General features: G+C 48.1%; 1 protein-coding gene across 1 annotated transcript in view; it reads left to right on the top strand.

Moving 5' to 3' along the window:
• Window positions 1-27,460, top strand: part of ITGA9 (integrin subunit alpha 9) — a 326,573-nt gene that overhangs the window by 281,126 nt on the left and 17,987 nt on the right. The window contains exons 24-26 of the mRNA XM_026496718.4: window positions 8,163-8,288; window positions 10,019-10,138; window positions 13,784-13,885. Coding sequence (XP_026352503.2) covers window positions 8,163-8,288; window positions 10,019-10,138; window positions 13,784-13,885 — 348 coding nt within the window. The remainder of the gene's footprint in view (window positions 1-8,162; window positions 8,289-10,018; window positions 10,139-13,783; window positions 13,886-27,460) is intronic.

The raw sequence follows: 27,460 nt of genomic DNA, 5'->3' as shown, positions 1-27,460 counted from the left end.
GGAACTCCATTGTTTTCGCCAAACCCTAGAGCCGCTAAAGGGGGAAAAAATCGTTGGCTTTTATCATAAGAAGTGAAATATTTTATGCAACAACGACAGACTCATACAGAGGTCAGAACTGTCGAATGGATTATCCTCTTCCTTTCCTCTGGAAGATTGATTCTGAAGCTTTGCCCCTTTATTTCCTGTTTCAGTTTTGGTCTCAGTAACACCCTGACCTTTCACAGTGGTGGTGGCCTTAAGGGATGGGGGAGGGGGAGCGGGGAAGCAGGGATTTTATTTAGAGGGTAATTTTCAATTAGAAAGAGAGGAGGCATCTCAAGTGAAAGTTAAGGATCTTTTCAGGCTTTTTAAAGTTACTGGCTTTGCCCCCTCTGGAAATTAAATGACATCGGGTCATTCTTAAACTCCTTGCTCCTCTGCTCCACCCCCAACTCTACGGGTTTGGAGGCGGGCTGTTGTTCACGGACCTCTGCTCCACTCTCATCTACCTTTTTCAGTTCAGAAACACAGCGTGCTCTCCCTTTGAGGATTGAGGTGGGGAGGGGCTGGCCAAAGCCAGAGCCTCACGTTAACTTACCTGGTACTGTCGTGATCGTCAAAGTGTCTTGCCTTTTGTTTGTATGAACACATTGGCGTCTCTAGCTACACAGAGAGGTAAGCATCAGAAAATCAGAACTTGTGGGGCGGTTAACAAGGGGCCCTTTTCACAAAGCAAAAGAATCCATGCTCCAGGAGGGTCTACCAGAGGACGCCTTTGAGAACTCCTTCCTTTACATGAAATGATGCATGCACGCAAAAATTGTGTGTTCAGCCCTTCAAATACATAAGTAACCTAAAGCTAGGCATATCGGTTAGGAGGAAGTACCCAGGATTGATAGTGGTTTCTCTGCCCTTACGTTAGGTAATGCTGGTGCAGGTGAAAAATCAGAGTGAGCGGAAGCTCGGAACAGCCACCCTGACTGCGTTATTCAGGGTCTGTATTATCACAAGGACTCGAAATGACTGGTAATACATGAAAATATTTGTTTTAGGATTTATTAGTAAAATATTATCCTCTTTTCCCATTCTTTGGTCAATACAAAGAAACACTCCATAGTGAATCAGAGCAATGTGATTTAGCATAAGTCATAACCTAAGGAGCTCTGTAAGACAGGAAAGACTGTTTATCACAGTTTCTGTTTTGCTGAATGGAAAATAGGTAGTTTTTATTTAAATCTTTCTGTGAGTAAACATCTTAGGTCAGCCTAATTAGCCAGTTGGTATCATTTCTCAGTCATTCTCTGAGTATCGTTTTTATTTAAAACCTTGAAGTCCTAAAATTAATATCACCAAAGCCACTGTGGTAAATGTTCAGCCTCCTGTGGCAGAAGGGGGCCTATTACCTTCTGATACTCGGTTCCCAGATTAGGCAGTAGGTAATTGAATTAGCAAAGTAGGCATCAAAACGTTCTCTGGGTTTTCAAACTCAAGGGGCGTGTGAATCTAGAGGGGCAGGTGGCAAGTCAGGGGACAGGTCATGTTTACCCAGTTGCTATCAGCTGTGATGGGTGTAATATGATATGGAAAAGTGGCCCAAGGATGTAACAGAGAACATAGAGTCAGTGATTAACAGATAAATGTGAGTTAACATGAAACACGTGTTACTCAGAAATGAACCTGTGCCCTCTTTAATCCAAGTCAATTTAACATAGTTTTTACATCAGATTTCCCCTAAGACCCACATTGGTGAAGACTCCAAGCATCATTCATGGGGTGGTACTTGTTGTCATTCATTTTGCTCCCTTGCTAAGTGAACCCCCCATTTCTCTTCTATTGGCTGTGTACTCTGTTCAAGGCAGTCCACTTTGTACGTCAAGCCAGGGACACTTTGGTGATTTCTCCCGTCCCTGGACCCCAGCCAGCTGGAGGACGGTCAAGGAATGGGGCTGATGCTGGTAGAAAGGAGACTTCTATGCCTTAGCCTGTTAAACACATACCAGTAATAGCACATGCCCGGGTGAAAAGTGGTTCCTTCATTTTGAGACATGTTCATCTCCATCTGGGCAGCTGCTCCCTACCCCCCATCTAAGATTTGGCTGTAAGACCCTCCTCTGTGTCCAGGCCCACCTCTCCTGCCTTCTTTCTGACCACTACTACCCAACATTCATCGGCTACCCGAGCCGTGCTGAACTCTTAGGCTCTCTCTAGATCAGGTCTGCTGTTCAAACCTCTGTGCTTTTGCAGATGCTGTTCCTCCCTGCCTGGAGTTACCTTCCCCTTCTCACTTTGCTCTCTGGAAGTTCTCTCGATCTTCCAAGATCCATGGGAAGCACTACCTCCCCTAGTCCAGAGTGCAGATCACGACAAGCCAACTGCTGGGGGAGGGAGAAATTTGTAGACAAGAGTCATGGTGGTAGCAGGGCCACTGCTCTGAGGGCTGTGAGCGGATGGACAGTGAGATGAGGGTCCGGGTGTGTGGGGGACAGACACTGTGCAGCCTGGGCCCAGGGAAGGTGGGCCAGGAAGGGGCCGTCTGCGGAGGGCTCCAGAGGTGGCGCTCCTTCCACAGTCGAAGCATCTAGGTATGTGACTGGCTACTTACCCTCTCTGGGCCTCAGTCTTCTCATCGGTAAAATAGGGGTGAAAATTAAGGAGACCAGATGTCCCAGTTTGCCTGGCACATCCCTGATACAGGTCTCTATCTTACTAGTCTATCTGGTTGACTCCCCCATGTCACTCTCAGAAATGTCCTGGTTTGGACAATAAATGATATGGCCACCTTACTGATAGCAGTATTCTCTGTGTGTGGGTACTATAAGGATTCAGCGCATGCCGTAGCTCTTAGAATAGTACCAATGTTAGGGAGCGTTATTCCCGTTTTTACCTGAACTCCATACAGGGATGGGGCCTTAAGCAGTTGGAATTTGTTTCCAGGGTGATACTCTTGGGGAATGAGAATCAGAAAACAGATTGAAGGACTTCTCTGTCCCTCCAGTCTTCAGGCCCAGGGACAAACGACTGCATTAGGGCTGCTCTGTTCTGGGACCATAGGGAGACCTGTGTCCTCTCTCTAACTCTAGGTCAGCAAACAACTCTGAGGTACTTTATGCAGGCCCCTATTCCCAGGCCGCAACGTGGAAATGCTTTGTTTCCTCCAAGCCCATTATCAGACCATCACAGCCCAGAAAGCCTTTAGTTAAAGCTCTAGATGGTCCTTTGAATGGTAACACTCCAAAGGTGGGTTCTCTTTTGCGGCATCATACCCGTGGAATCGCCCTGATTCATACTTTGAACCCAGTATTTTATGAAGCGAGGTTTGCTAGGCCGCCTGGAATGTACTGAGTTCTTTGTCCTCGGATAGGCCTGGGACCTTGGTGGCTTTTGACCATGAACCCTCCTGACCGAGGCTGACCCGGACCCTGCCACCAAGTGATGTCCACATCTCCTTGGGCTCCTGACAATTTCCCAAATCACCACCATCTCTTCCTTTCCATCTTGCACAATGTTTTCTTTGGGGTTGGGACGAGGGGCGTGGGGGAGACCAAAAGCCAGCAGAAAACCCTCAATAGCTGCCTTGGCAGAATCCAGCCTTGACTCTGTGTCCCGCATCCTCTTGTCCTTTGTGTGTTTGTGTATGTGTATGTTTGGTGAAGTCCTTTTGTTCACATTCCAATAGACATGGACCTCTTCCAGCTCCCAGAGGTCCTGGAAGATAAGCAGCCATGTCATGGGAAGCATTTGGACTCAGATAGTCTGGAAAATTGATGAGAAGTGAGTGGGCAGAGATGAGCAGGGGGCAATGGCCACAGAGTCCTTGGCCAGCCACAGAAATGAAGCTGTTGGACATGAGCGCTGTGGTGTTTGGATCATCTGCAATGTGAGAAGCAAACAGTACTTCCCCTTGATTTTAGGCAAAGAAGGTGGTTAGAACCAAGCTGGGGGTGATCGGCAATTGCTTATCTACGTAATGTGAGATTGGGTGGCCCCATGTTCTTACCAACTGCACAGATAGTCCTTGAAGTCAGGAATTAGCAGGTGAGGACCACCTCAGTGGCTCCCTAGGCCACCATCCTCATTTTACACCAGGCAGCTGAGGCCCAGGAGACCCGAACTGACGCGGCTCTCCGGAGGCAGAGCTGGGGCTGGTGCCCAGGACTGTCGAGTGCTCATCAAGGCCATCTGTGCCGCGGGATTCCTTCACTGTGTGCTTCTTGCTGCCAACAGCCAGCCAATCACATGACCTTGGACGGGTCCTGGAACTCAGGGGCTCTGGTTCCTTATCTGTCAGCTGAGGCCAAGGAACTGCATGATCTGCAGGCTGCCTCCCGGAAACCACATTCCAGGATGCTCTGCTCTCCTTCCAACCCAAGACAGCGTGCAGCAGCCTACCCCCCCAGCCACCAGGCACTTTGATCTCCCACGCTCTGGCCAGGAGTTGTTTTTTTGGTCACAGTGGCTGAAATGGGTCAGGATGGAGGAATCTGGGCTTCCTAGGCTTCTAGGCTAGTGCTTCCTTCCCTTTGGCCTAGGTAGGAACAAGCAGGTCTGGTTTGCCTCCACCTCTGCCGGTCCATGACTCCCGCCCCAACCCCATCCTCAGCCTCTATACCCGAGAGGCAGGAAAATGGTAATAAGCACCAGCTCTGGAGCTGGATGGCCTGCTACGTGGGGGACCTCGGGAAGTCATCTGGTCTCCCCTTGCCCCTCCATTTCTCCATCTGTAAAATGGGGCTAGTAACAGCGCTCACCTCCAGGGCAAGGACTGCATGAGCTAGTCCTTGTAAAGCACTCAGAACCCGCACACAGTAAGGGCCGCACAAGTATTGGGTATTACTACGACTGTTGCATATATATCTATCCAACATAGAAAAATCCTTCCCTTCCTGTGACCCTGCCAGGGTCTGTGTGGCTCAATTCTAGCTGAGGGAGCATCTGCAGCAGGACTAGCGGGTCGGAATCAGACCCATGCAGCACCAAGCAACCTTCAATCTCCCTTTGAAAGAGGACCACCCTGAACCTCCCAGAAAAATGTCATTTTCCCTCCTGATGGAAGTGATTCGGTGTAACCACAGTCGGGAGCACAACTGGCTGAGATTTCCATTCACCACAGACTCAGTCTCCACTTCCCTTCTCCAGATTCCACTGGGGCAGATCAAATGTCACATGGGATCACATCGCATCACTGTTGGCACCCCGTTCACTGGCCCCTGAGACTCCAGGGGACAGAGGAGTGGGGAGCTCTGAGCCGTGTCTCTGCCCCCACCTGGCATGCACTGAGGCTTTAGCCGCTGCTCACCGCCTTGCCCTCCCATTCCCAGCTTCCTGTCCTTCTGCGTAGGGGTCTTCAGAGCACCAGGCTCCTCATACCCCAAGCTAGCGAAACTGCCTGAGCTGGGGCGCTGTTCCCACACTTCCTCTCCCAGCCTAGGGACCCGAAGCACCAATTTGCAGAGCCAGGAGGAACTCTGCCCCCATCCCTGATTTTAATTAAGGATGAATGCATCCTGCAAGACTCAGAGATTCTGTTTCTCTAAACCTAGACCAGTGGGTCATGTGGTCAGGCCCAGTCATCTCAACAGGGGAATGCACACACCCCAGGGCTACAGAAGGACCATTTTTCCAGTGGCCTTTCAGCAAATGTCCACCCCAGAAGACAAACAGGGAAAATGGAGGATGCTTCAGAGCAAAAAATGATTGGAATTAAGAACATGGGCACAACACATTCAAGTTCTCAAATGCTCAACGAATGAAACGGTTTTCATCCACAATGCGCCCTTGTGCCTCAATAGAGGGTAACCCCCAAATAATACAGTCCTGCACTTCTCTAATGAGGTACATTTAACACTTTTTTGGCCGACTTAGTCGGAATGAGAAGTGTGGTTGCCTTGGAGGTAGGGGATGGGAATGGACTGGAAAGAGGCCAGAGGGAACTTTCGGGAGCGAGTGACAGATCTGTACTTTCCTTGGGGTGGTGGTGATGTGGGTGATTTTGTCAGATTTCATCAGACTGCGCACTTAAGACCTGTGCATGTTTGTGAATGTAAATTTTACCTCAATGAAAAGTTAGAAATGTGAATTAAATAATATCTTCTTAAAATATTTAGCCTGGCCATGAGATTGCATACTTAAAATTATGCAAGAATAATATATTAATGTACATTACTCTTCCCATTCACACATCTCCCAAAATGATTTTACACAAATGTATATGCATCCTTTGAGGTCAGCATATATCACAACAAAGCTACTTTTTAGTCCAGTTTGCCAGAGCATGTCATCTCAAATTTGTCTAATTAATTTGAAATGCAGTACATTTTGAATCTAAGCTTCTTGGTGAAATTTTATGACAAAACACAAGTGCTCATTTGCGTAACTCTGGAGCAGTTTTTCTCATCTGTCTTGCGATTATCCATGATCCTCACTACGTAAGTGACCTGCGTTTTGCTTTCTGAAATGAGCTTTAAAATATTTATCACAGTTTGACACACTTGCACCCAAGGAATAGTCCCCAAATCTGTGTTAAATCTCATTTCCTCCTTCCCATTAATTCCCTCTCGTGACCTCTAAAAGCGGCCAAAACTAGCATTGATTGAGACCGTTTCAGGCTAATGTGTCTTCCCAGATTTTGTGGTTCAAATAAAGTAATTGAGGGGCGCCTGGGTGGCTCAGTCGGTTAAACATCTGCCTTTGGCTCAGGTCACAATCCCAGGGTCCTGGGGTAGAGCCCAGCATCGGGCTGTCTGCTCAGCGGGGACTCTGCTTCTCTCTCTGCCTCTCTCCCCACCTCACCGCCCCCCCCCCGACTTGTGCTCCCTCTCTCTCCCTCACTCTCTCTCTCTCAAATAAATAAATAAAATCTTTTTTAAAAAATGAAGTAATTGAAAAACAGTCCCAAATTATGAGATATTCTTAAAGAATAATAAATCCTAAACTATAAGCGATTGGTAAAGGCAACACTCTCTTTTCTAATAATTAATTTGAGGAAATAGACCTTCATCTTAAATTTGTTTTTAGGCATATATAGTAAATCTATGTGTTTAGACCAAAGATAAAATCAAGATTAATGCAGCAAATATGGGGTCTTATTTTTATTATAGTTCATTATGAAAAGATTAGCACTATTGGCTTAAGTTAGAAGTTTCTTTATGTAAAAATTTTAAGTTTTGCTCCCTACCATGAATGGGAAGCTGAAACATTCTTGAATAAATTCAAACACACTGTATTTTCCTCAAGGGCACTAAAAATAAGAGTGTTTGATTTAAACAGATGATTCTGGTTAGAAATGGGATTATAAACACCATCCTAAATTATGAATTACTAATTACGAATTTTACCACTTGACCTTAAGTTCTGTCTAGTCCTCAGCTACAACCAGTGTGGTATGATGATGTATATAAGGGAGTCTTGGCTTTTTCAACATTTCCTCAATTTAGGCATCAAAAATAGTGTTGTTCTCAAAGAAACCAACATGGGAGGCCATAAACTGTTGTTTCAGTGTGTTTTGTTTTTAATGTTGCTATTGCTCAGCACGGTTGCTACTGCCGTCAGAAGCAAAATCAGATAACTCGCCAAGAGCTCATGGGCATAGAAGCTCCCATATGGCTCAGTGGGGTGGCTGCCCAAGGAGCAGAGAATGGGGCCCAGAGAAGCCTCTTCTCCTCTCTAGGGAGATGACTGTGGGGTTTTATAGCACCCTGGGAGTTCCATGGAACACAGTTTGAAAACCTCTGGCAGTGGACCAGGCATGAGGGCTTGGTCTCAGAAGACCTGGGTTTAAAACCTGGGTTCTGGACTCTGATTGTTGGCCAGTGACTTGTTAACCTGAGTCTCAGTTTCCTCATCCAGACAAAGAGCATGGAAGCTCATCTCAAAGAGCAGCTCAAAGGAGGCTTATAAACGTGCCTTGGAAACCGTGAAGTATCGGGTTTGTTTTGTTCCTTAAGTCTTACTGTGTCTCAGTCGCATGTTGCGTACCATCTCATCTCAGTTACTTAAGGGCTTAGGATTGTTTGGCCTGGTTGATGCTACTACTCTCCCTTTAGCTTTGCAGCCATACTGTCCACTGGAGAATGGACAAGGGGGAAGAGCTGACTTTGTTATCACCCCCCGGCATAAGGGATTCCAGGCTCATGAGTCATTCTTGGGACAGACCACTCTGACGGATTTCTTTTCACTTTCAGGTGAGCCAAGAGAAGGGAAACTGTTCTTTCCAGAAAAACCCAACCCCCTGCATCATCCCTCAAGAGCAAGAAAATATCTTCCATACAATATTTGCCTTTTTCACAAAGTCTGGAAGAAAAGTCTTGGTAAGAATTTGCTTACTAGTTGGGGTAGCATGGGTGGTCCTCACTAGGAAAGCAAGTCTGAGATGAGAGGCCAGTTTTCTATTTGGCATTTATTACTTCCCAAATCTGGTTTTAATCAATTGGCGTATAAAGTCACAAGGACTGTGGTCAACTCCTATTTTTCAGCCTGAGGTTTCAATCAAAGTGTTAAATTTACATTCCAAATTCCATTGCCTGGCAAAGGGAAAACCTTTGCAACCCACCAAGCACAAAGTAAAACATTTCTCCAACTAGTAGGAGTCTAATCAAGAGTGATGGTTCTCCTCCAAGCACTGTGGAAAACTCTGGGGCAGGATCCATTAAACTAAACATCCCTGTACCCTGCGACCCAGCATTCCACTCCCAGGTATCTCCCCAAGATAAATGAGTATTTATGTCCCCCAGAACACGTGGATAAAGACTTTTACAGTAGTCTTATAGTTAGAAGCTGGGAACAGTTCAGACCCCCACCCACAGAAGGACTGGTAGGTCTTGTGGTGTAGCCGCACGGGGAACATGACAGAGTAATGAACGAATGAATGAATCTCACAGACATAATAACTCCTGAAAGAAGCTGGAACCAAAGCACACATGCTATTTCACTTACATGGAGTTCAGAAATAGCAAGACTGGCAGTGGTGTTGGAGGTCAAGATGGCGGTTACTCTTGAAGGAATAGCAACAGGGGGGAGGCTGCTTAAGTACCGGAAGTGTTCTACATCTTGACCTGGGCATAAACGTGTAAGATGTCCATCAAGATGGACCCTTATGGAATTGTATGCTTTCCCAAAGCCTCCTTTCCTCCATATATCTGGTTCCATCTCTTTGGCTCCTTGTTTCAGGCTGGGCACATCTCCCTCACAATTTTTTTTCTCTTTTTTTCCTGAAAAAGAAAGTAGGACTGTTTGCCACTTGGAATATGGGGGGATGGTTTTTTGGTTTTGAGGGTTTTTCTCGGTTTTGTTTTTGGTTTTTGTTTTTACTTACCTAGTGCCGATGAAACAACTATTTTTAAAAGCCCTTAGAATGGTTAGGTACAGTGATACCTAGTCGTGTGACAGACGCGACTCTGTATCGGGCTGACAGTCCTACACCACCCTTGAATCATCGTAAACATTTGTGTATACGTTTTGGATCCTACCTTACAAAAGAGAAGAATTTCTCTTTTGTAACTTTAATTTGGAATTTAAGTTTCTGTTGGTGACTCACGTATTTTCTTGGTCAAACCTGTGCTTTTCTTTACTCATATGTTTTCATGAATCCTATGACTTCTCAACCCTCTTATTTGCTCTACCTGAAAAAAAGGAGCACGAAAGTGTATTTGCCGCTGCATAGGCAAAAAATCACATAATGTAGGAAACACACCCTGTGTTCAGAACTCATAAGAAAAATGGTTTTGGAATATGTAAATGTGTTTCTTTTTGAAAACGATTATTTCTCCTTGTGAAATCCAGTTTTTCGGTAGGGTAGACCAGTGTGTGGCTTTTTCCCATTTGCTTGACCAGAGTTTGTTCTGGTGCCTACTGGGCAGGAAATCCCTCTATTGCCCTCTGGTGGCAATAAGGAATGATTGCACCTTCCTATGGAATTCCTCTGCCTGGGATTGTCTTAGTGACCAGAATAGAACCTCATGGAGCCCTCTACTCCATAAACTGTTGTGCATTTGTCTTTGTTTTTAATACCATTTGACAGCTCTCTGATTTTTCTTCTCAGGACTGTGAAAAAACAGGAATTTCTTGCCTAACGATGCACTGTAACCTTAGTGCACTTGCTAAAGAAGAAAGTCGTACTATAGACATTTATATGCTGCTGAACACAGAAATATTGAAGAAGGTAATTCCTGGGGAACTGCACTCTTTGGGCTCATTTAAAAGCATTGGAGTGGGTTTTCTCAGAAACTCTGCCTGCCCCTTTTAAAACTTTTCTGGCAAGTGCCATTGATAATTTGATGCTGGAGGATGCTGGGGGTGGGGGATAACAGACCCTTGCTAGTCCAAGTGTGGTCTGAGGACCAGCAGTATCAGTAGCACTTGGGAACTTATTAGAAATGCAGAGTTAAAAAAAAAAAAAGAAGAAGAAGAAGAAGAAGAAGTGCAGGATCTTGGGCTCTATGACCCAGACGTAACTGAATCAACATCTTCATTTTAATAAGCTCCCCAGGTGTTTTGTTTGCACATTTAAGTTTCCTGGACTTTAGCTTGCATCAGAATCACCTGGAAGCCTTGTTAAAATGAAAATTCCTGGGGGTGGAGTTTGAGATTCTGTATTTCTGACAAGCTCCCAAGGGATGCCAGTCCCACTGCTCTCGGGATCCCCTTCTAAATCAGTTGTCAACAGACCTTTTCTGTAAAAGGCCAGTAGTAAATATTCCAGGCTTTCCAGACCATACAGTCTCTTGCCACAGCTCAGCTCTGCCATTGTATCATGAAAGCAGCCATAGACAATACTCAAATGAGTGGGCATATTCCACATTGGCTGTGTTCCAATAAGACTTTATTTACAAGAAGGCAAAGGGCCAGATTTGACCCCTGGGTGGTAGTTTGCCTTTCCTTTTTTGGGCGACACCTTCTTTCAGAGGTCCAACTTTTGAATTTCAGGTGACTTTGCTATTATGGGTTTGTCATCTCAAAAGAGGCTCATTTAAAAATACCTCAGTCAGTGAATTAGTGGTTCTTAAAAAATGTCAGACAAATTCACTGATTTATTTTAACATAAGAGCGGCTGAGTATGAAAGGCCACATCCAACAAGATGCTTTAAAAATAATCACTTGTGAAGATAAAATAAAATATGCCTGTTAGCCACAGAGATTCTATTTATTTTCCTCTGGAAAAACTGAATGTGTTCAGTATAAACCTGAATGAATATCTTTAGAAAAGTTGTTCCAGTGTTAGTTTTTAAATTAGGCGTGGCAGTAGCATGCCGACCTGAGAAATCCCAGGCAGGGGGGATACAGGATGTTCCGCCCACTTTCCGTCTGTAGCTGGCGCCGCCCCCACACACCCAGGCAGAGCCATGCGCAGTTCTGTTCTCTCTGGTTTTCTTTGCAGGGAAATCAGTTTGGGGTGCGTTGGGCTCTCACAGCAGTGACTCCCTGTTGTGCGTCTCCTTTAAAACAGGACAGCATTGGGAGAGGACCAGGCAGGAGCCAGAGCCCCAGGGGCATCCTGAGATTCCGGGAAGGGGGTCTGGAAGCCCCGCATCACAGGAAGCGCCTTCCCAACGTGGGTCCCCAGGATCCTGTATACTTACCTGTCCCGGTCATCTTCGTGACAGATGGCCCTGGTGACAGTTTTATTCCCCATGCCGTGCTTGTCATTGTCAACAGAGCCCTGATTATGGCACTGAGGACAAGAAGCCACTCTGATTCCTCTTTCACCCTTAACCCAGACGTACGCTGCTTGACTTCACTCATCTGTCCTTAATTTAATTGCAAGGCCCAAGGCCTTTCTTGCATCAGCTCTGCGGCCGGCTCCTCTTCAGCTCTCTCCCTCTCGGTGACCTGTGGTGACCCTTTGCCAAGGGGCATGTCCCACTGACTGCTGTTCCCAAGGGCCATCCAGGCCAGTCTGCATCTAAGAGACGGATGTGGGGTGTCTTCTGTAGGTGTTAGAGGCTTATTCTCACTGAAAGTGCCCTTTCTGCAGAAACCAGAAATTCCAGGTGCAGAGGAAAGCCTAAAATGAGGCCGACCTGGAACCAGATGGGGCCCCTGCTGCTCCCAGAGCTTGAAATGCAGAAAGTGAGTCCCCTGTAGCCAGCCATGACCTCCCTTGGGGAGGGAGCGCTAGCCGGCGCCGGGAGCCCTCTGGCCTCCCTAAGGATATGGAGCTGCTCCAGCCTTGTGGTCTGCCTGGGCTTACAGTTGTGTTTATTTTCCTTTGACCTCAAGGTCCAGCCCCAGACCAGGGAATTTGAGGTCTTATTGTTTCGATCTTAACAAGTTTTCACTTGAGATGTAGGGTCTGACTTTGTCAAGTAGCAGAGGATTCCGATTTCCCTGAAAGTGTTCTTCGGCAACTGCCGGGGCCTGTCGCATGGCAGGCCGCTCGTTCAGCTCTGACAATTACCGTCATCGTCATTACCATTACTGTGGGGACATCCAAGATGGCGATGATCCGAGATCGCCAACAGTATATCCTGACACATAAAACCACGAATCTGCACAACTGTTACATTGGTAAAAGCTTATTTGCCCACAAAATTATTTACTGCTTAGTGAGAGCTCACTGGCACAGTCCGTTTGAGTGGCAAGCTTCCCAGAAGCATTCAAGATTGGTTTTATGGCCGTTTGAAAACAGAACAATAATCAGGGTGTAGCTCCCAGGTAAAGTACCCAAAGTGGCATCCCGAGTGTCCTCCCAGGAAGGCCTCCCTGGCTTCTTGGGCAGAGAGGAGCAGAGGGCTCCCTCAGAACCGTTTTCTAGGAGAGGGTCCTCCACTCTCACTCTCGGGGGGTAGGGTTTACCAGAAATGGGGCAAAGCTGGCAGCGGATGTATACCTCCCTGTGTGGCAGGCAGGCTGAGGACACGGGGGTGGGTGGGCCACGCAACACCTTGCAGGCGGAGCCCCAGCCGCCCCCACAGGTGGGCTGCCCAACGCTCCGGTTGCCTGTGCTGTTTCCACAGCAGAAGCCGGGCACTCCTCCACCCACGGTCAGTGCAGCACCGTGTGCACCACGGGCTCAAGGTTCTGACCCTTCCCTGAGCCATAGTTTTGCCCTCTTTCCAAATTGTCCTCCACCGCTGCCTGGGAGCCATTTTCTCATTACCTGGATCTGAGCCCCCACCAAGGCTGGCGACTGCCTCTGGCTGGTGGGTTCTTCCTCAGTCTTCGATGAGCCCACGCCCACCACAGTCTCCCTGCTCTTCGGGCCATCGCCTGATTTATAAGCCATATGTTTCCCTTTGTTATCCCTCCATCCAGTCCCCTCTCTCCACGTTAGATGGGATTGACCCCCAGACAGACTCATTTAAGGGTAGAGAAAGAGTTAAAAGTAACCCATGTGAAGGGTTTGAGGGTTGTGGTCAGAGCAGGAAGATGCTTGAGAAATAGAAATCAGATGCCTTCTACGGAATGCCAGGCCTGGATTTGTTGTACACAATTAAACAGCTTTATTTATTTTCTACTCTTTGTGACTATGTCAGTATCAATATCCAAATACCTGGCTCCCACCACTTGGAGACCACAGCACACAAGCTTGCATGTATTGGTGATTGGCAGAACTTCAGGTTTTCAGCATCCGCCACGGCAGGAGAGAATTCTCGAGAGAGACTGGGACACTCTGCTTTATGTGGGTGCCGGGGATGGGAAGGTATCTAGTTCAGTGATAACATTTTTGCCTGGCCCACATGGAATCTTGGAATTTAGTTCGACCCGGTACCTGAAGGCCCAGACGTTGTTGCTAAAAATATATATATATTAAATAAAAGAATAGAAAGAAAAAATCTGTCACTGAGTTGTGTTGTTTCCTCCACAGGACAGTTCATCTGTCATCCAGTTTATGACCCGCGCCAAGGTCAAGGTGGACCCTGCCCTGAGGGTGGTGGAGATAGCCAATGGGAACCCAGAAGAGATGATGGTGAGTCAGCCCCCCTAGAACAGCCCTCCTCAGAGGGTGAGGGAATCTGGGTGGCGTAGTGCTAGAATTTGACGGTAAAGACGGTCTCTGAGCCAAGATGCCAGCTTTGTGGTAGACCCAAGACCAGGCCTGCCTTGGCTTCCAGGCCCCCATGGAGAACTTCTGTGGTCTGCTCTTGTGATAGCATTGTTCTTTACTGTGCCATCATTATGTGAAAGCTCCCAGCTCTGACTGGCCAAAGAAAAAATAGCCTGGAAGTACCCTTGACAGGGCTTGGATTTCCACTCTGTAAGCCAAGACTATTTTTATCTTTCTCAGACCTTTCCCTGGAACCTCATCTGCCTCCCCAATCGCATTGCTCCGTGGATAAACACTGGGCGTTTTAAAAACAAGTTGTCTGAATAAGTTTAAAGAGGTCACATCCAGATTTCCAAGCCCTAGAACCTTCTTTCATTCTCTATACCCTTGTCCTCTGTAAAGTGCAGTTGGGAGGCAGGCCTCAGAGACATAGGAGGGCACAGCAGCCGGGAGGTTTGGACAGATGGGGGTGTGGGAGAGGCTGGAGGGGGAGTGTGGCCTTGGGATTTTACTGCTCTTTACTGGTTTTCATGGGTGGGGAGGGGAGCTGCATCCCTGACACCCACACTCAGATCCTAGGCAGATAGAAAGGGACACAGCAGCCTTTGACCTGGTTTTGCCACTGAGCTAGGCAATGATGCTACTTTTTTGTACCCCTTCCCTGTAATTCACCTTCTCTCAGGGGACTCTTAGAAGAGTCCATGCTGCTGTGACAAATTTACCAATGTGATAAATTCATAGAGATTATGTACCTACAAAGAAAAGGTGGTTAACTTATTTCCCATCGACAATGGGCACACCACACCTCTAAAGGTTAGGATGGGGAGCAGACCAAAGCCCGCTCTTCTAAGACCCCAAAAAAAGTAAGTCTCTGGGGACCACCATGAAACCTCAGTCCTGCTCCTGTGTGTGGTGAGCAAGAGACGAGAGCATTGGCTGGTCCAGAATGAATGTGGTTCTGTGAAATGGGGAGGGATGTTGGAGCCACATCAGGACTTGGGCTCAAATCAGTCAAGGACCGTCAGATGCCAAGCTTGACTCCTCAGTTCACACTGAGGAATTGGCCAGCCGCTAATTTTAATAACAGAAACCGAGCGGGATGACAAGGAAAGGCACTGGCATCTCCACCCTCGAGGGTGAGTTTTTCTGGCAGGTCAGAGATTTGGAGCCGGCTCTTGCCTTTCCCTCCCTGCCTTTTGGCCTTTGCACTGCTAATTCAGACCCTCACCTGGTCGGTGAAGGAGAATGTGATTCATTGCTCACTGTCATCGCTCTGGTTAAGAAGGTTTCTAGAATGCAATCCATGCCCAACAGGAGAGGTTTGGAATGTTCGGGTAGACCACAGTGTTCCCAGTTAAGAGCTAGTGGATGTAACGTAGCAGGTCTTCCACAGGTGGAATTCCTTGTGTAGATGGAAAAAAAAAATCACTGGGCACATTGCCTTCGATGAGAACACTGAGCTGTGGGATCCAGGAAGACATTGCTTAACATCCCATTGTCAGCTTCTGAGTCATCTGTACGCCCCCAAAATACCACTTGCATTAATTACTGTTCCATTTTGAGCACTATGGTGATAGTTTCATTATCAAGAGTTCTTTGGGGGCGCCTGGGTGGCTCAGTCGTTAAGCGTCTGCTCTCAGCTCAGGGTGTGATCCCAGCATTACGGGATCGAGCCCCACACCAGGCTCCTTCTCTGGAAGCCTGTTTCTTCCTCTCCCACTCCCCCTGCTTGTGTTCCTTCTCTCGCTGGCTGTCTCTCTCTCTGTCAAATAAATAAATAAAATCTTAAAAAAAAAATAGAGTTCTTTGGAAGACGCTCTCATTTCCACTGATTTTTCTTTAGCACTCAGCCTTCAGAATCCTACAACGTACCCTTCTCCCTCCTTTCTGGGACTTTGCCTTTTCAACCCATGAGCTAAGATGAAGTCCTACAATCTGTTCTCAACTTTCCTGGCAGGGGGGGAAAAAATCTTTTCTGAGTAGGAAGGTTTGCTTTTTTAGAACAAACACGTTCTTCCCTGCATGAGTCTTCTGAATGCCTGGCTCTCTGTCAACTGTCTATTTGAGGGGAAATTTCCATGGAGGATAGCCACCAAATTTAAACCAGGCAAAATTTCACAAGATTTTAGATTAGGTACCAAATTTTGAAGGCCTTGGAACCTACAGGAAGTGTACCTGCAGCTGGTATGGAGCACGGAGTGGGTGAGAAGAGGAAACGATCTGATTTGTAACCACGTAATCTGTACACGAGGGACATCAGCTGATTTTCCTGTGACCCTTGGGACCTTTGTTTTTATGCTACGGTCTGAGTAGTGCTTGACAAAGCATTGGGGGGAATAACTAGAAATATGTAATAGATTCTTAAAGCGTTTGCCCTGATATTAATAAATAGATCTGGGAGTACTTTTCCAGGTCGGGTGTTAGCATTTGTCCAAGACCAACCCCACCTGAGAGTTCCAGGCGAGACCGGTGGGGTGGCATTCCAGACTGCTTTCCAGGTGCCAAGAGTATGCTGAGTTTCCCATTCTTATTCAACCCAGCCCTTCTTACTTTTCAGGGAGAGTTGCCAACAACTAAGGCTAAAAATTCCCCCAGGGCCAACCAAGAATCTGGAGAATCAGCTTTGCGACTGTGAGCCACCACCCCCAGCTCCCTTCTCAGGCTGGGTGAGAAGCTTGTAGGAATTCCATAGCAAACCTATTTTCTTGATATTTTTCAAATAGAAAATATGGTACACACATAAATCCACAGATGATTAAGTCATCGCCATGTGCAATGGGTACCGGGCTGAGATCTTAGGAGGGAGGAGGAGGGACTGGCTCTCTCTTTTTGGCAGAATCGGAATGGGTTCAAAGGCTATCTGGTGGCTCTCAGAATCACCAGGAAGGCGAACCAGACACCTGAGGAGCCAGGACCCCAGGCTCTGTCTGGCCACAGGAAGAGCCTGGAGTGGTGCCCTGGACACAGCCGTCCCTGCCTGGCTTCTCACGGCCTCTTGCTCTGGAGTCAGGCAGGAGCCTCTCACTGGCTGAGGTTAGGTCCCTGTCGCCGGGAGACCACACCCCAGGGAAAGCAGATCACTAGCGTTTCTGCTTCATCATTGCCCTGAGACTCACACAGAGGAGGATTCCCCCAGCACTTAGGGGTGGGGGAGGTCATACGGGGACTGCTAAAAAGTGACAAATGTCACCTCCCATGTGCGTCTGCAATCCTGAGGGTCAGTATTGGGCCAGCAAACCCCTGGCTCTTCTTAGGGTGTCCGTCTGAGCCAGAGTCCTTGTTCAATCATTTAGACCACTTTGTTGGGCAAGCTGCAACCTTGCTGAGAGAATATGAAAATCTTTGTCCAAAGATGGTTAAGGAGTGTTCGTGCTCTTTTGCTTTTTTTTTTTTTTTAAAGAAAGAATGTGCTTGAATGAGTGTTGTTTCCATGCTTCTTTGACAGGGCGAACGTTTGGGGCCCTTCAGCTTCTGCCATGGTGTATGGGAACTATGTGTCCACATTGGCGTTCACCTCCCTCATGCAGCCTCCTCCATCAGCATCCCTTCTGCAGAGGGGAAGACGGGTCAGAATTTTAACAAGTGCCCAGAAATTCCCTCATGCCCCCACCTCCCCACCCCGGGTTAGAACCGCTAAGCCTCTTCCTCTAGTGAATGAGGAGCCTCTGACACTTGGGAAGAAGAAATGACTTGCCCAAGACCTCACAGTGACTGAGCCCAGAACAGTGCCCAGAATCCTTGACTCCCAGCTGGCCATCCCTTCCCCCTCCCCACTGCAGCCAGCCAGTCCCCAGGGAAGGCACTGAGCCTGCAGGGGTGAAAGGGCCTGGACCAATGCAAAGTATCCAGGAGGGAAAGGAAATCGTTGACTCGTTTTAAAGTATCTCTGTTAAAACCACCCAGGTGGCCTTGGAGCCCGGCCAGCTCCTTCTGACTGGACCTGGCTGTCCTCACCCCAGAGGGGGCTTTCCCTTCTCGGCCTAATCAGATCCCAGAATGAAGCCTCAGGACCGCAGCCATGCTTTCACTTCTAAAGAAACCTGCCCTGTCAAGTAGTCATTGATCAGGACAGCAATTTTCTCTGAAGCCATTTCAGTTCAATTCCCAGGCTTGGGGCCTTTTCGAGAAGTCAGTCCTCTTTGGATACAGAGCACTGCATCTCCTCTTGGGAGTCAGAAAAGCCCAGATTCAAATCCATCTCCCTCAAGTCCTAGGTGTGTGACTCTGTGTGTCGGGTAGGCTCTGCGAGCCTCAGTTTCCCCACCCATAAATACGGGAAAGCTGCTTTCTACTTGCTAAAGATTTCTGCCTTTGTTCTGCACCCTACCATTGCCCCCCAACCAAAGACACAAGCCAGGGCATCTCAACCAGAGGGGCATCACCTGACATGGCAAATAGACATGACTCCACGTAAGATGCCACATATGGTCCTTTTGTCGTGCTGCCTCCTGACCTATGCTTTACGCTTTTACAGCCGCCTAGCAGATTGCGGCTTGGGCTGTACCATTTATGTGGCCAGTTACAGTTAAAATCACGTTCCACAGGGCAAGAGAGTCCCCCCCTTGAGTCTCAAGTTGCATTGAGATGTAGGATGCAGACGAGGGTCATTGGAAGGTCACCACCATCCCCATCCTATACCATCATCCGAAGGTGGTCCTCGCCTTCCCCCACCACCCCCACAAGTGAGAATTCACTTATAACCGTGAGACATTGAGCAGTATCGCAGCGCAGTTTGCCAGAACGTGAGTCCTACTCCCTAATAGTCACCATTTGTGTATTTACTTGATGAATACTTATTGGGCCTTGCTAAGAGCCAGGTGCTGTGCTAGGCCCTAGGGATTCAATGGGAAACAAAATAACAGGGTCCCTGCACTCCCAGAGCTGACTGAGGGGACAACAGATGGTAAACAAGGAAGCAGAGAAGGATTTCATTCATATTGAGGTTAGTTCTGTGGGGCTAACCTGCTTTCTATTAAGGGGGTCAGAGAATCTTTCTCCAAGGACGTTGAGACCTAGAAAGTGAGAAGGAATTTGCTGGCCAAGGATGGGGAGAAACGCCCCAGTTTGCAGGGAGAGCTGCTTGAATACCCGAACAGCCCGCCATATTCACGGCTCAAAGACCAGTGTGGCAAGAGCCCGGGAAACAGTGAAGATGTCTGTGGAGGAATGCGTAGACAGGGCCATGCCATGTCATGCCAGGGGTCAGTAGCAAAGGGAAAGCCCCTGAGAGCTTCTCTTTGAAGCAGGGAATGGCATGATCCCATACACAGTTGACCCTTGAACAATGCAGGGGTTAGGGGCACCAAGCCCTGTGGCAGTCAAAAATCTACATATAACCTTTGTCTCTCCAAAAACATAATGACGAGTAGCCTACTATTGACTGGAAGCCTTACTGATAACATGAACAGTCAATTAACACATATGTGGTATGTTATCCGATTACGTCCTATATTTGCACAATGAAGTAAGCTGGGGAAAAGAAAATGTTATTAAGAAAATCATAAGGGAGAGAAAATATATTTACAGTACTGTAATGTATTTATTGAGAAAAAATCCACATAAAAGTGAAACTGCACAGTTCAAACCTGTGTGGTTCAAGGGTCCACTGTATATTCTCTAAAAATCACAAGCTGCCATGGGGTTAATGGATCATAAGAAGAAAAGTGGACATATGAAGGCTAGTTAGAACCTTGTGGCAGTTACCTGGCAAGAGGTAACGGTGGCAGAGGAGATGGAAGTGAACAGGTAGATTTTTATCAGTAAAGATGCGGCAATTTGTGCTGGTCACACATAGGGAATGCCTGTCCCCAAGGGCTGGGAGGGACCAAATGACATCTTAATGCAAAGCCCCTTGCCTGGTGCGTCCACAGGGGAGTTCAGTGAACAGTGGCTCTCACTGCATAGAGAGATGGCCAAGGACAGGACGAACCACGTGAAGAATAAGCCTCTCCTTCCCCCAAATCCTACAGAGTCTCGGTCAGTTTATACTAATCCACGGATCTCTGGTTATCGTCATGATGTCATCATCATTGTTACTTTTGTAAACAACAGAACCCACTCCTAAATTTGAATATGCTCTGGTTGAATCAGGGCTCGGGTACCTCAAATACCCCCCATTTTTTTATCTCCATTTCCTTTTTTTTTTTTTTTAAGATTTTGTTTATTTATTTGAGAAAGAGAGAGAGAACACAAGCAGAGGGGAGGGGTACAGGCAGAGGAGAAGCAGACTCCTCTGAGCAGGGAGCCCGATGCGGGGCTTGATCCCAGGACCCTGGGATCATGACCTGAGCCAAACACAGACACTTAACCGACTGAACCAGCCAGGTGCCCCTTTATCTCCATTTCCCTTGGTGGCCTCTGTACGTACCCCCTCATCAAAACCCTGGACTCTAGAGAGTTCTGCCATGAAAGGTTGTATTTTAGGACAAGGCTGCTGTCTGGTCCATCAAATTCTTTCACTAAACATGAGTTGAACCCCCAATAAGTGTGAACAAGAAACATTTATTACCCTCAAGACTTCCACAGCACACACAAGTGAGCACTGCACACCCACACACACGCACACGCACACGTGTGCACACACAGCCCTGCACGCAGCACAGTGTGGTTACGTGCTGAGAGTGCCTTGCTGAAGAGGTGAGGACAGGCTGCACGGAAGGAGGCCGTGACCCTGAACAAGCCCTTGAAGGAGTTTTCTAAGTGCCAAGGAAAAGGGCAGGCATTCCGCAGGAAGTCACACAGGGTCTTAGGCTAGATTCTCAAGAAGCAAACATGAGATGAGCTTGTGAGCCCAGATGATGGGATAGGGAAGATGAAGGAGAGAGGGAAGGATGAGACTTCAGGGGACCCTAGCCTCAGCCTGATCCTGTGGGGAACTCCGGTATACACATAACACCCCAGAGTTTGTCCTCCTTGAAGTGGGGAGCTGGGCTTTCAAACCTGCTTGCCATTGGCTCGGGGCTGCCCCAGGAGGAAGCTCCAAGATCCTTTGCTCCCTCCCAGCATAGCCTAGGGGAAGTGGCCTTTAAGTCATGCCATCCACTGGGACGTCCCATTGTGCCTAACGACTCGTTGTTTTAGATCCACACGTGTATATTCAATTCCTGTGATGTGCCCGACATTCCATGTGATTAGCTGTGGTGACCCTCCCAACTCACTATCATTACTCTCCTTTCCTGTTGGGGAAACTGAGGCCCCAGGAGGTGAAAAGACCTTCCAACCTGAGGTGTCACAGCTTGTCAGTCGAAGAGCCAGGACTGGCTGCCGGATCTGCCTGTTTGCAAGCGCTGAGTCTTCCTTGATCCTGCGTTCCTCTGCCCTGGGCTGGCCCGTGGCCTTGCGCCCACACACAATGAGAGCGCCGTTGTCAGCAGGTGGTAGGGATCACAGTCATGGGTGGTAAGCAGCTGGTCCTTGGTCTTTAAGAGCGACCCTTGGCTCCGGCAGCCTGAGCAGCACATCATGTGAGGACTTCAGGGTCTGTTGATTCTGGAGCTCTTCCTGTTGTGGTCTGGGCCTCCCCAGATGCACAGCTTCTCATCAAGATAGCCTGGAGGTGGATGAGCTGTCCTCCCCCTCCCTTTAAAGAGAGGTCCTGAGGATTATCCCCAGTAGTGGATACAAAAGCTCTCAATGCAGGATCTGGAACTCGGTAAGTTCCCAACAGATGTGACCCGTTATTAACAACAAAGGAATTAGCATCAGCCCAGCTCTTCCCCCCTCATCCCATGCCCCCCCCCCATCCTAACAGAGTAAGGCTTCTCTGAACCCCGGGGCCTGACGGCTACAGCAGGTTTGACATCTCTGCGTGTCCCAGCGTAGACGTACAACATCAGGCTCGCCAGATGTGCAGTTTATTTTCTGCTCCTTGATCTTGTCTCCATAGGTCTCCCTGCTCCCCTGAGCTGCGTGCTTCCCAAAGGCTGTGTTCTGAGAGCAGCTTAAGACATGGTTCTGCCAAGAACATTTCCTCCAGCCCCCACAGCCCTTTCTCCGTCCTCCCTCTCCCACAGCCTCACTGGCTAGTAGATGTAATCAGAAGCAGGTGGAAATGTCATTTCCTCATCCCAGAGGTTCTTCCCTTTCCACTTTTTATTGTACTCGAATTCCTTTTCTGTGAGATGGGTGTGAGGTTGACTGCAGAGAGCATCTTGCCATTGCAATTGACCTTCAGCCGACCTGGGTCTGAGGTTGAACCTCCCTCGAGGGAGTCTCAGCACTGGAAGCCCTCGTCCAGCAGAGGCCTGGGCCAGGTGCACCCCACTGTGGTCATGTCTTCAGGCCTCACAGAGACCTGAGCATCGCCAGCTATGACATGAGGCCTATTTGCGGTGGTGGGAACGTAGAAGTTTCCAGAGACACAGAAGTGAATTGAGCACTCTGGTTCTGGTTTGCCAGCTGCCTCAGACTGGAAGTTGGCTCCCAGTGGTCCCCTGACACCAGCTTGCCAGCCTCAGGTGCATGAAACTTTACAGCAGCAGGCGGGACGTGCAGTGTCTGGGCCGGCTGTTGGCCCAGCCTGATGTCCATCCTCCTCAAAGCCTCTGTGGAGACAAACCTGCAGGCTCCTCCTCCTCTGTATTCTTTTTTTTTTTTTTTTTTTTTTTTTTTTTTAGGTTTTTTATGTATTTATTTGACAGAGACAGCCAGCAAGAGAGGGAACACAGGCAGGGGGAGTGGGAGAGGAAGAATCCCTTTCTCCTCCCCTCCTTTTCTACTGGAAGCATACACCTCCGGGCACCCCTTCACCTGCAACCCTGCTCCCCAGGCTGTTTGTTCCTTGAACCCCCCACGGGAAGTTCTCCCATCTAATTTACAGTCGTTTCTCAGCTAATGCTCCTGGCATACTGCGGACCATGTCCCTCCCCTGGTCAAAACCCTGCATGGCAATCCCGTTCCTCTTAAGATAAGGCATATGATTCTTAATACAGCCTCCAGCCCTTCCTGTCTCTCTAGCTGCATCTTGAACATCTTCCTTTGGCTTCTTGTTCATTCTGTTTGCCCCAACCCCACTGTCTACTGGCCCTGTCGCACCCCTACCAAGCACACGCCTGCCATGGGGGTTTTGCACACACTCTTCTTCTCCTTAGAATGCTGTTCCCTACCCCCCACCCCACTTTTGACTCATCACCCTCAGCTCAAGTAGTTCCCCTAGGAACTCTTTCTGACAGCCATGCCTAGCTCAGAGTCTTTCATAACTATGAAACTCTCCTTTCCCTGAACTTGTCACAATTATGATTTCACATTTATGTGTCTAATTGGTCAGTATTCTCTAAAAGCCAAAATTTGTGAGAGCCAGGACCACCTGCCTGACCATCACGGAACCCCAACAGTGCCCGGAACGTAGCAGCTGCTATATACACCTTTGTTAGGTGGATGGATGGGTGGATGGATAGACAGAAAGATGGATGGGGTGGATGGACAGGTGGTTGGATGGACAGATAGGTGGGTGGGCAGATGGGCAAATGGCTAGAACCCCCCGCAGGGAAATCACATTTGCAAATATATTTTTGAGAGAGAGCCAGGAAGCACACTCGGAGACTCCAGCTTCGAACCCCAGCATCTCTTGTTGCAGACTGAATCATAGTCATGCTTCCTCTCACGCTATGGCCAAGAGGACATTGAATCTATTAATATGTGCATTCATGAATCACATCATGAATCACGATCCTGGTTCAGGCGACAGGAGGGCATGCATTTGAAACCTTGTTCTGTAAGAATTCACAGGGTGCTGGAGTCCATCAGTACCTGACAGAGTGAGAAGGACTTAAGGCCAGGACTGCCAAGTGCTTAGCTATGGTTTTAAAGCTAAGTGTTGGGGAGCCAGGGGTTCCCTTGAGCCGGTTCAGGGCCTGCCGGGGCTGGCGTAAGAAGGGACAGGCTTGGGAAGGGGGGCTCAGCAGGATGGTCTCGGGCTGCCTACCTTCTTTACAACCAGAGAACCTCCACTTTTTTCTCTTTGGGACATCGGGATACCACAGTAGGTCTCTTCTGCTAAAAGAGGTTGAGAATTGCTGTTTCCAAAACTCAGAGAATGAATGACGAATTCTGCCAAAAAGAGAGGGGTGGGTCAGGCTTCTTGGAACAGGAGATGTTGGAGCAGAGTCTCTCTTTCTCAATTTTTTTTTTTAACTTGGCTTTAAAATGCTCAGTTAAGAAAAATTTTCATAGCAAAAAGATAGAAAACAGAAAAAATGCCCATAATATCAAAAAGCACCTGCGTACTTTTAAAACTTCCTACCATTTTTCTGCAAAGCTGACGTCTTCTAGATACTTACTTGATATTCTCATTTTTTTCACTTCATGTTGTAACATTTATCATTTTTCCCATGTTATTATCATGTTTTCAGAAGTATTTAAAATGTGGAAATCAGGCAAAAAGCTGATTGCACATCCTTCCAGTGGTAGACTGGAACATTCCCTAGCCCCTTTCTACCTTAAGATGAGTACGGACAAGCAGCAGCAGTAGCATCACCAAGGAGCTTATCTGAAATGTGGAATCCCGGGCCCCAACCCAGACGCACGGATTCAGAACCTGCATTGTAACCAGGCTCCTCACGTGAATCTTGGACACCCTGAAATCTGAGAAAAGGTTTAGCAGGCCTGCCTAACTCACTAGGGCCTGGAGTCTGGGAAGTTACAAGTTGATTGTAGAAGACCGATCCGTTATAAATGACTTCTGCCAGGAAAGGTGAAAATGCTTTCCTCTGTCTTGCAGAAAATAAAATCCCAAAGGTTGTAGTTCAGCGCCCTACATGGTATTACCCAGTGTTGTATCCGATTCTCAGATCCATCTTTGAACTAGTTTCACCACCCGGCTGATCCCCCTCAGTGATGAATTAAACACATCTTTAGCATGTGTTCACTCTGTGTTTGTAGGAGAGGCAGGTCTTGAGTTTTTTAAAAGTTGTGCTTTGACAGCCAGGCTTACGATCATCCCTTTTAACAGCCCTACGGGATTCCACGCTGCGATTGACCATAATTGTCCACTTACTTAGCTGTTGCCCTATTGTTAGGTATTGAGGAAATCTCTATTCTGTACCAGTATAAATAATTGTGCAGTGAACATCTTCGAAGACAAAATGTTTTCTGTATTTTATGTTTCTTCCCCTTTGAGTAAATTTCCAAGTGCAGAATTAATGGACCAAAGGGTATGAACATTTTTAAGATGAGCAGTATTGGAGTTTGCCAAGCGGACAAGAACGGAAGAGTGTTCCAGGTGGCCGGAACATGGGCCTCGCAGGCAAGATGACACAGACTGGCTAGGATGTGAATGGTTGCCCTGCGAGGGGCTGGCAAGGTAGGAGAGAGACCAGACTGTAAAGAGCCCAGGGCCCTGGATGGTGTATTCACACCGATAGTGTAATCAGAGAAGCAATAGAAGACCTGCATTTTAGAAAGACACTCCTAACAGCAGGGGGGCCTTCCCAGGGCTCCTGAAAGGGTGCTGTGAGAGCGACCAGGCCTAACCTGGGGTGGAGACCAGGGATGGAATCAAGAAGACAGAGAGAAAAGATACGTGGAAAGGTCCAGGGGCTTACCAGGGCCACCAGCTCATCAGTGGTGGAGACAGTCCTCACGCTCACTGCTACTTGACTCCCCCCGGTAGTCCAGTGGCTGTGCCTTCCTTTGGGGTCTTATGTGAAATATGACTTCTTAAAACTGCAGAGCGATCTTGATTTTCTCCCTTAAAACTGCAGAACGATCTTGATTTTCTCCCCCAATGGGCTTATTAGAGTCTTGACATGCGGGGACCAGCTCTGCCAAAGCACAAGACACACATCCAAGAAGGGAACGGCATGGCTAAAAATAAGAAAGGATTAAACACATATTCCGGGCAAGTAACAGCGCATTCTTGTGGAATTTGCTAGACTAACCTGCAGTGGACACTCTCAACTGTGTCTGTATCCACAGAACCAGAGCTCCGGCGTGGCTTTGCGGGGATGCAGATTTCAGCCAGCGAGGAGCAGGCAGGGTCCCCGAGAAGCCACTGGGTTTCTCCAAGGAGCTGGACTTCGGCTGGCTGGCCCGCACAGAGCTCACAGCCTGTCTCAGCAGCTCACTGTCAGCGGGAGGCTTCCCAGACTTGTCCTACTGACCAAGCACTGGGCGCTTTCACAACACTGTCTGATTTTCCCGTTAGACCCCATTTCACAAAGGGGGAAACCAAGAAAGGACCTTGGTGGCCTAAGTCGTACCTGTTGGCCACGGTGCCTCACGGTTCATCTGTAATAGACGTGAGAGATTCTGAATGTGGGAGGTGATTCAGTCCACAGCTTTTTAGGGGCAAGAGCCCAAAGGCACACATCTGTCTTTAAAGACAGGAATCTCTAGTCTAGACCAGATAGAAAATAGTGGGCGAATGATGACAGACTTCAGAGCCCCTTTCTGGGCTACTACCTTCCAACCCCTTCAGGATTGCTCCCGTCTGAAAACCCTCTTGGTGACAGTCCCTAAAGGGAGAGGATAGATAAATAGATGGCGGTGTGTTCAGACCACGCAGTTCTGTACAGCAGTGAGAATAAACATGCTACAGCCTGGAGGAAGCCCCCAAACACGATGTTGAGAGAGAGAAGCGAGACACAGGGGCGCCTGGGGGGCTCGGTTGGTTAAGCGTCTGCCTTCAGCCCAGGTCATGATCCCAGGGTCATGATCCCAGAGTCCTGGGATCCAGCCGCACATCAGGCTGCCTGCTCCGTGGGGAGTCTGCTCCTCCCCCAGCTCGAGCTTTCACGAGCGTTCTCTCTCTCTCTGTCTCTCTCAAATAAATAAATGCAATCTTAAAAAAAAAAGAAGAAGCAGCAGCAGCCGCCAGACATAGGAGTTCACACTGTGCCATCCCAGATATACCGAGGACAAAAGCAGGTGTGGCTAATCTCAGCCCTGAGAAGTCAGGCTAGTGGTCACCCTTGATGCAGGTGTTAGCCAGAAAAGGGCGGAAAGAGGCCGTCCGGGGGACCTGGACCTGTTCTGTTTCTTATTCTGGGTGCTGATTACACGTGTGCGTTTAGCATGCAGTATATAAAAATTTAGTGAGCTGTGCACTTGGGTTATGTTCACTTTTCTCTATGCATCTCAGACATCCATAAATGGTTTTTAAAAATTAAAGAGTAGCCAACCATGCACAACCTCAAAAATATCTTCCTGCTGGCGGTGATGGAAAAATTGCCTTCCGTTTGTCAAGGACGGGCTCTGCCAGGTGTTAGGCTCGGGGCTCTGTGTGCATTGTCCCCTTGAATTCTCTAGGGAGGTGCTGTTTTACCCCTAGTTTGCAGATGAGAGAAATGAGGCTCAGAGAGGGAAGGTACCTTGCCCAAGGTCACACAGCCAGTGAGTATGTGCCGCAAGGTGGCCTCCTTTCCATTCCCAGAGTGACTACTGTGTTTGTAGGCAGTTTTCTTTCACTTGTCCCCATGGGGACAAGGGATGGTCTCTGCTCTGCCTGGTTTTCCTTGAGATAATGTTCTGTATTCAGGGTCTGCAGGTGTGACTGTGGCA

The sequence above is a fragment of the Ursus arctos genome, unplaced genomic scaffold (assembly GCF_023065955.2).
Source record: "Ursus arctos isolate Adak ecotype North America unplaced genomic scaffold, UrsArc2.0 scaffold_20, whole genome shotgun sequence".
Lineage (NCBI taxonomy): Eukaryota > Metazoa > Chordata > Mammalia > Carnivora > Ursidae > Ursus > Ursus arctos.
The sequence above is the reverse complement of the archived record's forward strand: the minus strand, read 5'-3'. Positions and strand labels throughout refer to the sequence as shown.